This window comes from Medicago truncatula, chromosome 3, assembly GCF_003473485.1.
Source record: "Medicago truncatula cultivar Jemalong A17 chromosome 3, MtrunA17r5.0-ANR, whole genome shotgun sequence".
Lineage (NCBI taxonomy): Eukaryota > Viridiplantae > Streptophyta > Magnoliopsida > Fabales > Fabaceae > Medicago > Medicago truncatula.
This window is the reverse complement of record NC_053044.1, coordinates 27721561-27736938: the sequence shown is the minus strand read 5'-3', so window position 1 is coordinate 27736938 and position 15378 is coordinate 27721561. Positions and strand designations below refer to the sequence as shown.

General features: G+C 35.6%; 2 protein-coding genes across 2 annotated transcripts; both read left to right on the top strand.

The window, feature by feature from the left end:
- The first annotated feature begins 1201 nt into the window (after positions 1-1201).
- LOC11438034 (THO complex subunit 3) lies at positions 1202-9048 on the top strand. Its single transcript, XM_003600413.4, has 11 exons — positions 1202-1438; positions 1590-1685; positions 2583-2712; positions 2879-2970; positions 3194-3262; positions 7403-7460; positions 7565-7664; positions 7818-7904; positions 8014-8092; positions 8519-8651; positions 8739-9048. The coding sequence occupies exons 1-11, from the start codon at positions 1376-1378 to the stop codon at positions 8771-8773; spliced, it is 942 nt and encodes a 313-aa protein (XP_003600461.1). The 5' UTR covers positions 1202-1375; the 3' UTR covers positions 8774-9048.
- Positions 9049-10121: 1073 nt separating this feature from the next.
- LOC11440148 (histone H4) lies at positions 10122-10674 on the top strand. The gene has a single exon (XM_003600412.4). It carries the CDS (start codon positions 10215-10217, stop codon positions 10524-10526), a length of 312 nt encoding a protein of 103 aa, XP_003600460.1. The 5' UTR covers positions 10122-10214; the 3' UTR covers positions 10527-10674.
- The last annotated feature ends 4704 nt before the right edge of the window (positions 10675-15378 follow it).

The window sequence follows — 15378 nt, the reverse complement described above, 5'->3', positions numbered from 1 at the left end:
GATACCCGTGCAATCCTTCAAGCTCTTCACTCAAGCTCTTCGATGCTACGTCCGACAAATGGATCCCCTTGAACACAAGAACAATTAGAAAGAACCCTCAAGACCTTTGGAGGTGGAATGAGATTATTCACCTCACTTTAGAACCTTGATTAAGCCCAATCAATTTTCTTGAAAGAACCAACTTACAATCTCTATCCCTAGAAAATCATATGACTCAAAGAACAAAGTGATTCTAAGAAAAAGTGTTTAATCTTGAAGAATTTATGAACAATGAGTTTTTGAGACCTAGAGAGAATAAATGCAAATGATTCAATACCTTGGGTGTTATGAGGAAGTGAATATATATAGAATGGGATGACAAGTGCAAAATTTCGGCAAAAAACAACATAGTGAATCGATTCAGACAACAAGAGGACACACCAAATGAACTATGATAATTGATATGATTCAAACATAATTTGAATCGATTCAAAGTGCCCTGAAGATTGAAACGATTCAAATTATACTAAATCGATTCAATATAAGTCATAAAGTTTTGGTGATACAATTCAGGCAAATTTGACTCGATTCAAAATATCATGAAACGATTCACCCCAAGTCAGAGACTTTAGGTGATACGATTCAAACATAAATGAATCGATTCAGACAACATAAACTTCAATTTTGACGGTAAAAATGAGATTTACCTAGTCATAACTCATAAGCTAACTAGAACACAAGGAATCACACAATACAAAGATACACATGTTGCTTGGGTGCTTTAACATAATCTAAGCTAAACTATCAAAGGAACAACATGCTAAATAACAAGCCACCAATTATTAAAGACATCATCAAATTAACCCAAGACACATCATTAAAACAACTATGTCAAGACAACTTCATATCATCAAATTAACTTTTACTAAGACAAATTTAAAACTAAAAAAACTAAAAAGGATTAATCTTGTATAACGTAAGTAGGTATTTTGGCCAACCAAGTTGTTTGGACTCTAATGGCAAGGAACTCCTTTCAAGAACGTATCCGGGTTCGATTTTCAGGGAAACAACGCTTGACCAGTGCACATGCCTCTACGCATGAGTCAGATTAGTCGCTCACCATTGGTGGGTCGGAAACCGGTGCAAAAGCCAAAAAAAAATAAAATTAAAGTAGGTATTTGGCCTATAATATAATGGGAAATACCTAATACCACTACAAGTTTTTTCAACGAAAACCAAGAATAGGCTAGCATCCTCTTGTTTGGATATGAAACGAAAAACCAATAGTGTCGTAGCGGGAATCAAAAGTGTTTCCCAAAATTCCTAGCTTCGATTCCACCCACGAATCCGTACGACAATCACAGTTTCCGTGTCTCGTAAAAGTGCTTCCAAAGCCATGGAGGAACAATTCTCATTTAAGAATCTTCACAGCAGAGAGTATTCCGGTCACAAGAAGAAGGTACCCTTTTCCTCTCTCATTCCAAACACCTTCAAACTTCTGATTTTTTCCTACTTGTTAAGGTTTAATATCTAGGTTTATGTTGGAAAAAACCCTCTTTTCAATGTTTATGTTTCAATTCTGAAGCGGGTCTTTGTTTGTGTTTGAAAAGGTGCATTCAGTGGCTTGGAATTGCATTGGCACAAAACTTGCTTCTGGTTCTGTTGATCAAACTGCTCGAATTTGGCATATTGACCCACATGCCCATGTAGTAACCTTACTCCTAATTGCACTTTAATTTTCTATTAATTAATGTACTTTCTCATAAATCACAATATTAGTCACTGTTTAATTTTAGGCCTGTGCTAGTCTTATTATTTGGATTTATCTTATGAGACAAATATTTATATTATTAGTATTTGAATTTTGGATAGAATCATGAAAATATTCAATATCATGTCTATAAGTTGTTTCCAGTTTATTTCATTAGATTCCCATAATGACTTATGAATATAAAGTTTGATTAAGCTCCCTAGAGTAGTAGATCTTGAATAAGTGCTTAATTAAGTTGCTTACCTAGCGCACTGTGAATACACATCTTAGCTATATTGTAATGCTGTCGTAAAGAAATACAGTAGCTTTGCTGTTTGTAAAAGATTTGACTATTCAAGTTTCCCTTAAGTAATGGTATAGTATAATTTAAGATCTGCCCTTTTGAAATTACTGTAGGAAACTTTGATGAATTTTAAGTAATGCCCATTTTCACTTTTGATGAATGAGATTACATGACCTAAGAGGATTTGTCTTTGAGAACATATGTCTTTTTAACATATGATGTAGTTGCTTTGGTGACCTTCATGACCTAAAATGACAGTAATGTTAGAGTATTTTTCCATTAAGATTGAAACTTGTCGCATTAAATCAAGAAATACATGGCGAATTATGTATGATAAGATAGGAAATTGTTGTTGAAACTTGAAGCTATAGAGTAAACTAAGGCTGGCTGTTAACTTTTCCACGAGCATCTTTACAAACGAAGCATTTTGCGATGAGATTCTATTTCAGTTTTGGTTGCTACTTATATGTCACTGTAAATTATTTTATTTTTGTTATTTCTGGATTCAAATTTGATTGTTCCATTTTGGGTGTGTGGGGGTTATTATAGGGTAAGGTTAAAGATATTGAATTGAAGGGTCACACTGATAGTGTGGACCAGCTATGTTGGGACCCCAAACATCCCGATCTTATTGCAACTGCTTCAGGGGACAAAACTGTTCGTCTATGGGATGCTCGTAGTAAGTGATCATATTTAGCTATACAATTTATTTTAAATTAATCATACAGAAGGGAGGATAATTATTATGAGCTTTTATATTTTGGGAGACGTTTAATATAATCTACTGTTATTGCCGAATAAACATTAATGAATATTGAGATGCCCCTCATATTTGATTTCTGCAGGTGGAAAATGCTCACAACAGGCAGAGCTTAGTGGGGAGAATATCAACATCACCTACAAACCTGATGGTACTCATGTAGCTGTGGGTAATAGGGTATGTTACACAATCTCTTCATTTGCTTAAAGCTCGGAAGTGAAGATTTTCTGACCATGTCTGTACCTATTAGGGTACTCATGTAGCATATGTTTTTGAGTCGATTCTTTTTGGAATCATCGAGCTTTGTATTGTAGCTGCTAAATAGACCATGTCTGTACCTATTATTATCTTGCTGTTTTTCATCATGTGAAATCTTACTTTTTCTTTGTTTTTTTTATAGGACGACGAGTTAACAATACTTGATGTTCGGAAATTCAAACCAATGCACAGGCGCAAGTTCAACTATGAGGTATTGCATAGTTTTTGCTTCATTGTTGCAGTCTGTTCTGTTTTTTGACAGTTTTTTCAGACATATTTGGAGGTTACAAAATGAAATTGTTAAAAACCTATACAAGCAAAATGTGAAATTGGTAGAGTAGAGACAACCAGAAAAAATAAATAATTTTAATGAAATATTGAAAATAGGAGAAAGAATCTTCACTTAAGGCTTATTCCCCTTACAACTGAGCCACTGCTTTATTTACTCAATACTAACAATTCTCAGTGATGAGAATCATGTGCTCTGTGTACTAAATGCCAACACTGCTAACAAATTCCCCCTAACTTACTAGCTTACTGCTCTGGTTAGCCCTAACTAATTTCCCGTTCTCTTCTGTCGTAGCAGACACTAAACCTTGAAAATTATGAGCAACCAGTCTTTTTACCACATCCTTATCATTTTACAGAAAATATGAATGTGCTTTCTTTTTCAGTTTAATTGATAAAGTAACTCGTGAATATCCAGCTATCTTCGTTGAAATTTTACAGTTTGAGAAAGGGCTTAATTGTTGGATTGTGAAATGTGAATTACTTATAGTTATATCCCTTTTAATTGATAGAAATTTGCTTGTCAACTGGCATAACTAAGTGCCCTGGTGTCAAATCATTAGAATCGACCATGAATTTGCATGTCTGTTTTGTTTGAATTACAATTTTCATGCCTTGAAACCTGATCATCTGTTAAACCTAGAAAGAAGTGAAAGAACATCGTCTTTACTTACAGCCACGTCAGTGCAAGTTATAAGGATTCACCCTAGACAGAGACGAGTACAAATTACCAATTATATGTAGCTTATCACTGATTTAAGTATACAGTCACATTTGACTGTACATGTTCTTTGGCATTGTCACCGTAAATAGTCTTGTTCCTGCTTCACAGTAAATTGAGAGGCAGAGGAGGAATGCCATTGAATTATGATGGAAATTAAGTAAAACTGAGTACAATTCCAGAGCTACAGCTCCTCAGTAAAGAGAAAGTGTTTTCTCCTACTGCCTAACCGTAAGGTTCTAACAAAATGATTCACTGAAACTTCTCACACACCCTCTTATTAGGGGAAGATTCTAACAAACATGCCAGCTCACCCTTCCCACCATCTCTTTCTTCTTTTTCCTAGTGCACACCCTCCACACTTTGGGCCCCTCGTTATTGAGACCCACCAAAACATTTCCCTCTACCGAGTCAGGCCCATAGCCCCACACAGGATCCTACTGAATGGCGTTGTTGAGGATGTGAGGTTTGGATCCTTGCTATCCTCTACTTATAACTCCTTACCTTGTTGCCAAATGGGATAAGAAATTAAGGCACTAACTTTCACGTCTTCAATGTTGTCGAGACAAAGCATCTGCCACTTTATTCTCAGCCCTAACCCCAACAGTTTAGCCATCCACTCTTGTTGATTGGAGGTGGTGATCCGCTGTTGACTCAAATTCCTCAAACTCTTTTGATTCGAAAATACCTCAAACTTCCTGCCCAGTAGATAATGCCGCCAATGTTGGATGGTTAACACCAAAGCCATCAACTCCTTATCTTAGGCTGATTTAGTTTAGATAGTTTAAAACCAGAAAAAGCTTTGCTAAAGAAAGCTATAGGGTGTTTTAGCTGCTTAAGCACAGCCCCCACGCCTTTACCAGACGTGTCACACTCGATCTCAAAGGGAAAATCAAAATTTGGTAATGCTAATACCGGAGCTGATGTAACAGCCACTTTGAGCTGTTCAAAAACTGTAGCAGCTGCATGATTCCAACGAAATCCCTCCTTTTTTGTTAACTCTGTTAGGGGTTTGGCAATCTTACCATAATAAACAATAAATTTTCTATAATATCCAGTCAATCCCAAAAACCACGCACTCCTTTAACATTCTTCGCAACCGGCCAATTAAGAACACTACCCGCCTTGTTAGGATCCACTCTGCAGCTCCTTGATGAGAGATGACATGCAGGGACGGACCCATGTTAACAGGAGGGTAGGCCTTGGCCCTCACTTTCTTCTTGAGTTTCTTGGTAATTATATTATATGATAGCTACATCTAAACATTACTATAAGATGATAAATATATATACACCAGGCATTTCCCTCATGTTTTCTTGTTTTTGTTTTATTTTACTGTTAGGAAAAGCACACCATAAATAATAATGTGTTTTAAAGATTCTATCTTTATTTAAGCCGAGAATGTATATCCTATGCTTTGTTATTCTTGTGTTTAGCTTTTTTTTTTTTTTTTTAACGATACTTGTATAATATTTTAAACAAAATTGAGTTTATTTACTATTTCAAATAATATCAAAAATAAATATTTAATGTTAGTGTTAAGTAGTCTCGCATCGGATAAAAGATGACCTGACAAGTGGAGGCAATCCTCACCTCACAAACCGGTTTTGTGGAGTTTTGTAATGGTATTAGACCCTGATTTAAGATCCATTGGACCACCCAGCATTTATTTAAGAGTTAGAAATTTATATGTAGACATGGCCCTCACTATTGAGAATTTCTGGGTCCGTCACTGATGACATGCCTGAGATATTCCACTTGCTGTTAGCCAAAAGCACATTTCTTTTGGTTCACTGCAAATTGATGCTGCTGCAAAACTCGCAGAACAGTCTCCAAGTGCTGGATGTGAGCTTGCCAATCGGAATCTACACCAAAATGTCATAAAAAACACCAAAACAAATTTGCGCAAGAATGGCTTAAAGATCTCATTCATCGCTGCTTGAAAAGTTGCTGGACGTTGGTAAGCCCAAAAGGCATGGCCAGAAACTCATAATGAACCTCCAAACGAATTTGGTGATAGCCGGACTTAAGGTCATGTTTGGAGAAGTAAGCCACACCATGTAATTCATCTAATAGTTCCTCTACCACAGGAGTAGGATACTTGCCCTGCACTGTGACTTTGTTAGGTGCTCTATAGTCTACACATTTGCACCATGAACTGTCCTTAACTAGGATCACCGGACTAGAGAAAGCACTAGTACTATTGCGTATCACACCCTGCTGCAGCAAATCCTTGTTTTGCTTCTCAATTCCGTCCTTCTGGTAGTGGGGATACTGATAGGGATGTACACTCACTTGACCAGCCCCGTATTGTAATTCAATAGCATGAGAAATGGTCCTCAGAGGAGGAAGGCCCTTGACAACTGCTAAATCAGCACCAAATTTACCCAATACCTGCTGCAATTCAGTCCTCTGAGAACAAGGCAACTTGGTGTCTTTCACTTCCATCATGGCACAAAAAAGAACCAGTGTGATGTTTTTCATCAGTAACAATGTTGTGTAATGTAGCTGGAATAGTCAATTGATGGTGGGCTTGGAACTGGACTGGTTTCCCCTCATGAACAAACTTCATAGACATTGCCTTCCAATCCATAGTGATTGTCGTCAAAGTCTCTAACCACACTACTCCCAGGATCAAAGCAATCCCTCCCAATGCCACACATAAGACTCCAAGGTGATTGTGATGCTTCCCAACTCTCTGAGCCAGAGTTTCCTTCGAAGCACAAACGCGATTGTTCTCAGCGATCAATGCGTCTCCCAACCCAAACCATCGATTTCTGATGCCAGACGGTCCAAGTTGAGCTCAACAGCAGTCAATCTATCAGACATTTTGGGGGTATTGAAGAAGGCAGGACGACCAATTTGATAGAGCAGAGACAACATAAATGGAATTAAAGGAGGAATGTTATTGAATTATGATGGAAATTGAGTAAAACTGAGTACAATTCCAGAGCTACAGCTCCTCACTAAAGAGAAAGTGTTATCTCACTGCCTAACCGTAAGGTTCTAACAAAATGATTCCCTGAAACTTCTATTCCCCTCACACACCCTCTTATTAGGGGAACAAACAGTCCAGCTCACTCTTCACACCTTCACCGCCATCTCTTTCTTCTTTTTCCTAGTGTTTACCCTCCACACCTTGGGCCTCTCCTTATTGAGACCCACCAATGCATCTCCCTCTACTGGCATGGTTGATTGAGAGTTGAGAGCAGCAATGAATTTAACTATTTAAGTGACTTGTCTTGTACTCGGAGCACACATTTCTTACTGTGCAAACATTTGTTTAACTCTTCTGTGAAGAATTATTTCCAATTTGCTCAATGATTCCTGTATCCTTCCTAGGTAAATGAGATTGCTTGGAATATGACTGGCGAGATGTTCTTTCTAACAACAGGAAATGGTAAGTAAGGTCATTGTTTTCCTTGCTACTTTTAAAAATATGAACCTCGATTGTTTTATTTGTTATTTTTTATCTTACAATCTGTTACCTGCTCACCTACTCAGGCACTGTGGAAGTATTATCTTATCCATCTCTTCGACCTCTTGATACTCTCATGGCTCATACAGCGGGTTGTTATTGCATTGCAATTGACCCAACTGGAAGGTATGCTTCTTGTGTTTGTTATTCCTGGTCTTGCAAATTGCACTTGAATTAGCAAGCAAGGCTTCATAACTGCGTATTGTTGTTTCTGTTTTCATTTTTCTTAGAAAGTATAATGAACATAACCAAATATATATCCTCATTATATTGAGACAGACATTTCGCTGTTGGAAGTGCTGATTCCCTTGTCAGCTTGTGGGTTATTTCGGAGATGCTTTGTGTGCGGACCTTTACAAAGCTCGAGTAAGTTTTCCCTAACTTCCATGTTTGTTTATTGTATTCAGCTTTTGTTTTTCAAGATATAATTAGCGTTTAGCTTCTTGTGACAAATTCAGAATGTTATGTTTCTCAGATGGCCTGTCCGGACAATTAGTTTCAATCATACTGGGGACTTGATTGCTTCAGCAAGTGAAGACTTGTTCATTGATATTGTAAGTTTGTATATTTCCTTTTCAACATTTCTTATTTACTTAAATGTGTTTTTGGCCCTTGTAAAATACTGTATTTAGTTTATAAGTGGTCCCTGTAGTATATATATTTTTTGTTTTAGTCCTCTTGTTTTGTTTTGGTTTATGCAATATACACTTTTTGTTTTGTTTTAGTCTCTGCAAAATAATTTTTTGTTCGAGTCCACTTTTTTCGCTTTAGTCCTTGTATGAATTGAGCTTAAACAAAATATCATGCAAACTAAATCGAAAAATAAGTATTATGACAAGACTAAACAAGAAAGTAATGAGGACAAAAACGAAGAAGAAAAAATTACAGGGACGACCAAAAACATTTACACCATTTTCCAAACAAAAACATTCATCTTTCAAATATACATTGCATAAACAAAATTTGCTTCTTTGTGACAGTCCAATGTTCATACCGGAAAAACAGTACATCACATTCCTTGTAGGGCTGCCATGAATAGTGTTGAGTGGAATCCTAAATACAATGTACTTGCATATGCTGGAGATGACAAAAACAAGTATCAGGCTGACGAAGGTATGATATTTTGGACACATGCAAAATGTTATTGGAAACACAAGAATCATTTGAGGCTGCAATTAACTTGTGTGCATTTTGTTTCAGGTGTTTTTCGAATTTTTGGTTTTGAAAATGCTTAGTACTTGGCATACAAACCATTTGCCTTGGTAGTTAAGAATGCGAACGAAGGACAAAAGAACTTGAAGACAACAAATGAGATGGCTTAGTGTTGCTAGTTGCAAGGAGATTAATTTAATACATTATTGTATCAACCTGTGCTAAGAAGGATGTTCACAGAAAATATGAAATTGGATGTGGATGTAATGGCATTTGTTTTGGTTTTAAGATTTTGGATAAATTACACTTCAGTCTATTTTAGCATCAATGGTCGCATATTTCAAGAAAAGATTTCTTACTTTCAGTGTCAAGTAATTTTTAATACCTTATTTAGGACTTCAGAAAAATGAAGTTAGATTATGTTTAAGAGAAATGTTAATAAGTGTCCGTGAGACATTGTTAAGAAGGCAAAAGAAATAACTTTTGCTTAAAAATTTGTGTAATTATGACTTTGATAAGTGTTTGATTTGTATTTTCAAAACAAAACTTTCTTTTACGTATTCCTTAAACAATGTTACACTGCAATAATAATACTAATACAATTGTTCACCAGTAGGTGAACCACATAAGAATATCAGTTGACAATTAGAGTGTTTTCACTTGAACAAAAGCCATTTTGTCAAAGTAATAAGGATATTTGACATTTAAAAATTACTATTCTTCCTTTTAAAATTACTCATTCTCTTAACTCAACTAGAGTTAACTTCTGCTTGGTATTTTTCAGCTAGGGTTAACTCTCGTTGGCACTTTTAAGATCGGTTCAATTACTTTTTAAATCGGTTAATTCTCGTCATGACACAAATTTAAAAACGGAACTTTCTAATTTTTTTAATATTTAAGATATGTCCAAAGAATGATTTTCACTTTTTAACATATTATTGTCGGAGAAAGTCTTGCATAAACACAAATACAAATGAAAAATGTTTGGACACATTCACATGAATGAAGAAAAATAAATGAGAATAAATTTAGTCAGATCATTCAATTATTTTCTCTTTTAATTTTATTAATTTATATATGTGTGTCTAACCACTTTTACTGTGTTTGTGACCTTGCCTCGGTTGATCTAGAAAACAGCAAAAAAATAAAAATGAAGGATATCGTTTGACCAAAGAAAACACAACATGCATCCACCAAAAACACAAAAAATAGCACAACAGAAGCGCTTATCCGCACAAGTGAACAAAACAAAATCGGACCGTCAAAATATTGTTTATCGACGTTCACTATTCATTTGGGCAATACGCACGGATCGAGTGTTTAAACCGTCGATAATTTCAAATCCAACGACGGAAACCAAAAGTTGAAAAACTCATTTGCTTCTTCTACTTCCCGCTCTGAATCTGTGATACTATATATACCCGAATCTCATTCTTCATTATTCACACTTGAAATTCAAATTACAATTTCAAAACCCTAGATCCCCAAATTTTCTATTTCGTTTTCTCAAATTTTCTCTTGAAAATGTCAGGGCGTGGAAAGGGAGGTAAGGGACTCGGAAAGGGAGGTGCAAAGAGGCATAGGAAGGTTCTTCGTGACAACATCCAGGGTATCACCAAGCCTGCTATTCGTCGATTGGCAAGAAGAGGTGGTGTTAAGAGAATCAGTGGATTGATCTATGAAGAAACCAGAGGTGTCTTGAAGATCTTCTTGGAAAATGTGATCCGTGATGCAGTTACATACACTGAGCACGCAAGGAGGAAGACTGTGACAGCCATGGATGTTGTCTATGCTTTGAAGAGACAAGGAAGAACCCTCTATGGTTTTGGAGGTTGATGAAGAAAAACAAGAAGCCCTCTTATGTGTATTATGCTTTTAACTTTGTTATTAGAACATGTAATTGTTCTTTAAAATGCTTATTTAGATTGTTCCTTTGTAAGTTTCAACAAGATTTGAATCTAATGAAGTAATTATTTCTGGTGAATTATGATTCTTCTTTTATGTCCTTTTTATTTCTTTTAAGTTTATAATTTGCTCACTGATTATTTCTTTTAATGTCACTCTTTATGTTTCTGCCTTGCAATGAATTATGGTGATATTATATGTATTTTTTGTTATGTTGATCTGTATTTGATAACTATTGAATTATGGCATTGAATTGAATTCTCAATTTCTAGTTTCTCAGCAATAATGCAAAGTAGTACTATTCACACCCTACTGTTGGGTACCACATATACTAAAGCATTGTAAAAGTGCAACGCCATCTAGGCATGGGAGTTGGATTTGGAATAGGTTTCTGGTTGATCTGTGGTCCTTTGTTTCGTATTAGGAAATGGGGCATACATACTATCAGTTTATCGATGACAAGCTCTATGTAACTTTGATGGTAAATTTAAATAATTTTCACTAAAATTGAGCTCCTGCTGGTTAAGGTTAGTTCCAAAGAGAAAGTGAGTTCCTGCTTCTGAATTCATCTTGAAAAACTTTTGATACTAGTCAGGGAATGAATGCATTCATGTTATCAACTGTTCCATATATATCTTTCCTTAAGTATTGTACAAAATGCAGTGATTTTGGACAATCTTACTTATGTTATGGGTTTTGTGGAGAAAGTGGAATACTTCTTTCTATTATCTCTCTATATTAGGTTATGCAGATGGTTGCAGAATAAGATATGATATGCAGTAGAAAAGAAAAAGCTAAAATCTTCATTTCTAAAGTAGATTGTATTGGCACTTGCAGGTACTACTTTATTATATGGGTATCTCAGAATGATTTTCTCCTTCAATATCTTTACCACGTAACCTTTCCTGTGCAATATAGGCTTCATTCCCACATTGCAAAATTTGTAGATTGCTTTGAAACTTCTGAGGTCGTTGTTATAATACTTGTGCATGTTTCACTAAAATCAACAATTCGCATTATCTGCAGCTAGCCAATCTACAATAGAGATCAAATTTGTATCGTGATTTCATTAAATCAAAAGCTCAGACCAGCTATGCTTCATTCCCTGGCTGAGAAAACAAGAGAGAACGCTAACCATAACAAAACAAAGCAAATCGTTTTGAAAGTGAGTGTAATTATCATTTGAAGCAAGATTCTCAACCTTATGATAAAATGTTAAAAAATTCAATGCAAAACTATGGCCAAATTCATATTGTTTTGGTGCTTAATCATTAATAGACTATGAATCGAGTTCCATTAATGAATGGTAGCTCTTATTTCATAAGATAAGACATCCCAATGGATCAAGATTGAAGAGCAGCTAGCATTGCATAAGTGCTCCCAAGATTGACTAGATACCGAGAGCACACAAGAGGTGTTGCTTCAATGAGACAATGACAGGATATCTAACAATGCAACGTATTATTATGCTCTTGCAGTATATCTAGTTAGTAGTCACAATGACACAATCATCAAGAAAAACCTTCTGAGTTGCAACTTGAAACCATGTTAATTTTGTCATGTATAACTTATACTTTATTCCGATCCTTGCTAAATTTGTAATTAGCATTGAAACCTCTGAGGCCATTTTTTGTATTTTTCCATGATTCACTAAAATCAACTGTCATGAGTAATGAGTAATCCATCAGTTCAACGATGAACACACGATAATTGCAGAAAGCAATTTATTTGAACAAAGGCTAAACTAATGAGTGAAAGAAAATGAAGGATGAGCACAAGAATTTGGTAACCCAGTTCAGAGTAAAACTCCTACATCTGGGGGACAGAATCCGCCTTGAAGATTACTATATACTAATGAGTAATGAGAGAAATTACAAGGATCATCCATTAATGATACCATGAATCTTGATGAGATCTAGCCATACACCTCACAAATTAATTTTTCTCCTGTTTTGTGCACTCAATATCTGAATTGTTTGATCTGAATTCTTCCACTTAACTCTTTCATGTCTATTCCTAAGACTTATATATTGCACATACAAAAGAGTAAGTTAGTTAAAACAAACAGGATTTGCTTGTTGTGCACACACCCAAATCTGGTAAAAGGGGATGAACTGAGCCATGATCCAAAGTCAATTGATCTAAATCAACAATTCCCATCTTCACCATGGCTAGCTAGATCGAGATCAAACGACTCATGTCGTGGTTTACAAAAAATCAAAAGCTCGTGATCTCAACAGTGTAATCTTCATCAACAATCGAGCCGAGCTAAGTGCAGCAAAACCCAATTCCCTTGATTCAAAAGGGCTTGTCTAAACCAATCGGGCTGACATTTCTTCATTCCCTTGGCAGAGGCTGACAATTCAAGGAAACAGAAACCATTAAAAACTAAATAAATAACACAAGAGAAAATAGGATACGCTACACTGTCATCAACAACCGCGTATTCCGCCAAATCCCTCACTTTAATGGTATGACATCGAGAAACCGTGACACAGCATCAGCATATTCATTAAACTTGAACACAAATAAAGAAAGACAAGACTTTTTTCACCCAAGTAAAAAAAAGACCCAGGGTACGATCCATATCACGTGTTAACATGCTAACATGCTTCATTCACCACTTTTTAGCATAAAATCCACCTCTTTCTCTTATTGACTTGAGCTTCGGAGTGCTAATGTGCTTGCGGGACAAAAAAACAAAATTGTTGTCCATAAAATATTATAAATTAAACATTTATCCTTTTTGAATCATTTGATACGGCTAAACTATTGTCCACATACTTTCTTATCAAGCTTTTTTCAATTTATCCTTTTTGGAGCTATTTCTTTTTTCAAGCTTTCCATAACCCAACATCTTCTTATATAAACAACTACAATCTCGTAACAAATCATACTCCCATTTGAATTACATCTTCTTTTCTAATCCAAATAATCATTCATGATGACCATTCTTACTTCGCAATTGCCACTTCTTTTGCTTCTACTTTTATCCATAACCACATTCCACAAGAGCATGTGCAGCCATCACACATTGGTTTCATGCAATGAGAAAGATCGAGAGACACTGTTAGCCTTCAAACAAAGCATCGATGATAGTCTTGGTCTGATTTCAACATGGTCAACCGTAAAAGATTGTTGTGCATGGAAAGGAGTCCAATGTGACAACATTACTGGCAGAGTTACATAGATCGATCTTAGTGATCAGTATTTGAAAGGTGAGATCGACTTTTCTTTCCTAGAACTTGAGTTTCTTAGTTACTTGGACTTGAGCGATAACGATTTTGATTTGATAAGTATTCCAACCATTCAAAACAACATCACACATTCATCTAAACTTGTCTACCTTGACTTATCCCCCCTCAGCTTTGGTACTCTTCACATGGATAATCTTCATTGGCTTCCTCCACTTTCTTCGTTGAAATATCTCAACCTTAGTGGAATCGATCTTCGTGAGGAAACCAATTGGCTTCAAGAAGTGGCTACACTTCCTTCACTATTAGAATTACGTATGATTGATTGTAACCTAAACAACTTCATGATCAACTCATTTTTTGAGTATTCGAATTTGTCTTCACTTGTAACTCTTGATCTTTCTGAAAACAACTTCAGCTCTCAGTTACCAAATGCATTTTTTAACCTCACCAAAGATATCACCTATCTTGGCCTTTCGTTTCTCAAAATACATGGCAACATACCTTCAAGCTTGCTAAACCTGCCATATGCCTGAGAAATTAGGGTTTAGGGTTTAGTTTTGATATTTCACCTGAGAAATTATTAGAGGCAATAGATAAGTAAGATAAGGATGGGAGTTGGGTTTGGAGTAGGTTTTTGGTTGATGTGTGGTCCTTTATTTCTTATTAGGAAATGGAGGCACGCGTACTACCGGTTTATCGATGGAGTGGGTGACAGGATCTATGTAACTTTGATGGTGAAGTTATAGCTTTCACAGAAAATGAGTTCCTGCTAGTTAAGGTTAGTTCCAAACAGAGCCAATATTACAATTATAATAATAATATCATCATTTAAGAGCTGTATGACATGAGATGTGATTGTACCATTGTTGATTTTGAATTCATCTTTCACTTGTTGTAATGTTTTTATTAATTGAAAAACTTTTGATACTAGTCTGGGAATGAATGCATTCAAGTTGTCAACTGTTCTATAAATATCTCTCCTTAGTATTATACAAAATGTAGTGATTTTGGACAATCTTGGTCATAGATGGTCAAGATGGTCCCTGTGTAACATATGCTTCATTCTCATCCTTGCAAAATTTGAAGTTTGCATTGAAACTTGAAGAGGCCATTTGTTATAATACTTGTCCGTCCAAGTTTCACTGAAATCAACAATTCCCATTATTACCGCAGCTACAATCTAAAATAGAGATCAAAATTGTGATTTCATAAAATAAAAAGCTCAGAATTTGAACCTTCTTCTAATCAATCGGACCAACAGAGGCTGAGAAAACAAGAAAACACTAACCATAACAAAACAAAACAACAAAGCAAATCGATTTGAAAATGAGTTTGAACTACTTGTGGACCTTCACCTAGAGTGTGAATTGAGTTCACATTAAAATAATTCAATACAAAATTTACCCTTATCTCTATCTATGGCCAAGTTTCACGTTATTTTGGTGCTTAATGATCAGTAACAGACTATGAATTGAGTTCCATAAATGAATAATAATTTTTATTTCGCACGATATTCCAATGAATCAATATTGAAGATTGAAGCAGCTAGCACTGCAACAGTTGCATTAATGTTCCCAAAATTGAGT

Bases quoted from the DNA above. Each gene is read 5' to 3' on its own strand.
- LOC11438034 (XM_003600413.4), top strand. From the start codon at position 1,376: ATGGAGGAACAATTCTCATTTAAGAATCTTCACAGCAGAGAGTATTCC. The intron at 3,263-7,402 runs GTATTGCATAGT...TATCCTTCCTAG, and splicing joins GGCGCAAGTTCAACTATGAG to GTAAATGAGATTGCTTGGAA. The intron at 7,665-7,817 runs GTATGCTTCTTG...ATATTGAGACAG, and splicing joins GCAATTGACCCAACTGGAAG to ACATTTCGCTGTTGGAAGTG.
- LOC11440148 (XM_003600412.4), top strand. From the start codon at position 10,215: ATGTCAGGGCGTGGAAAGGGAGGTAAGGGACTCGGAAAGGGAGGTGCA.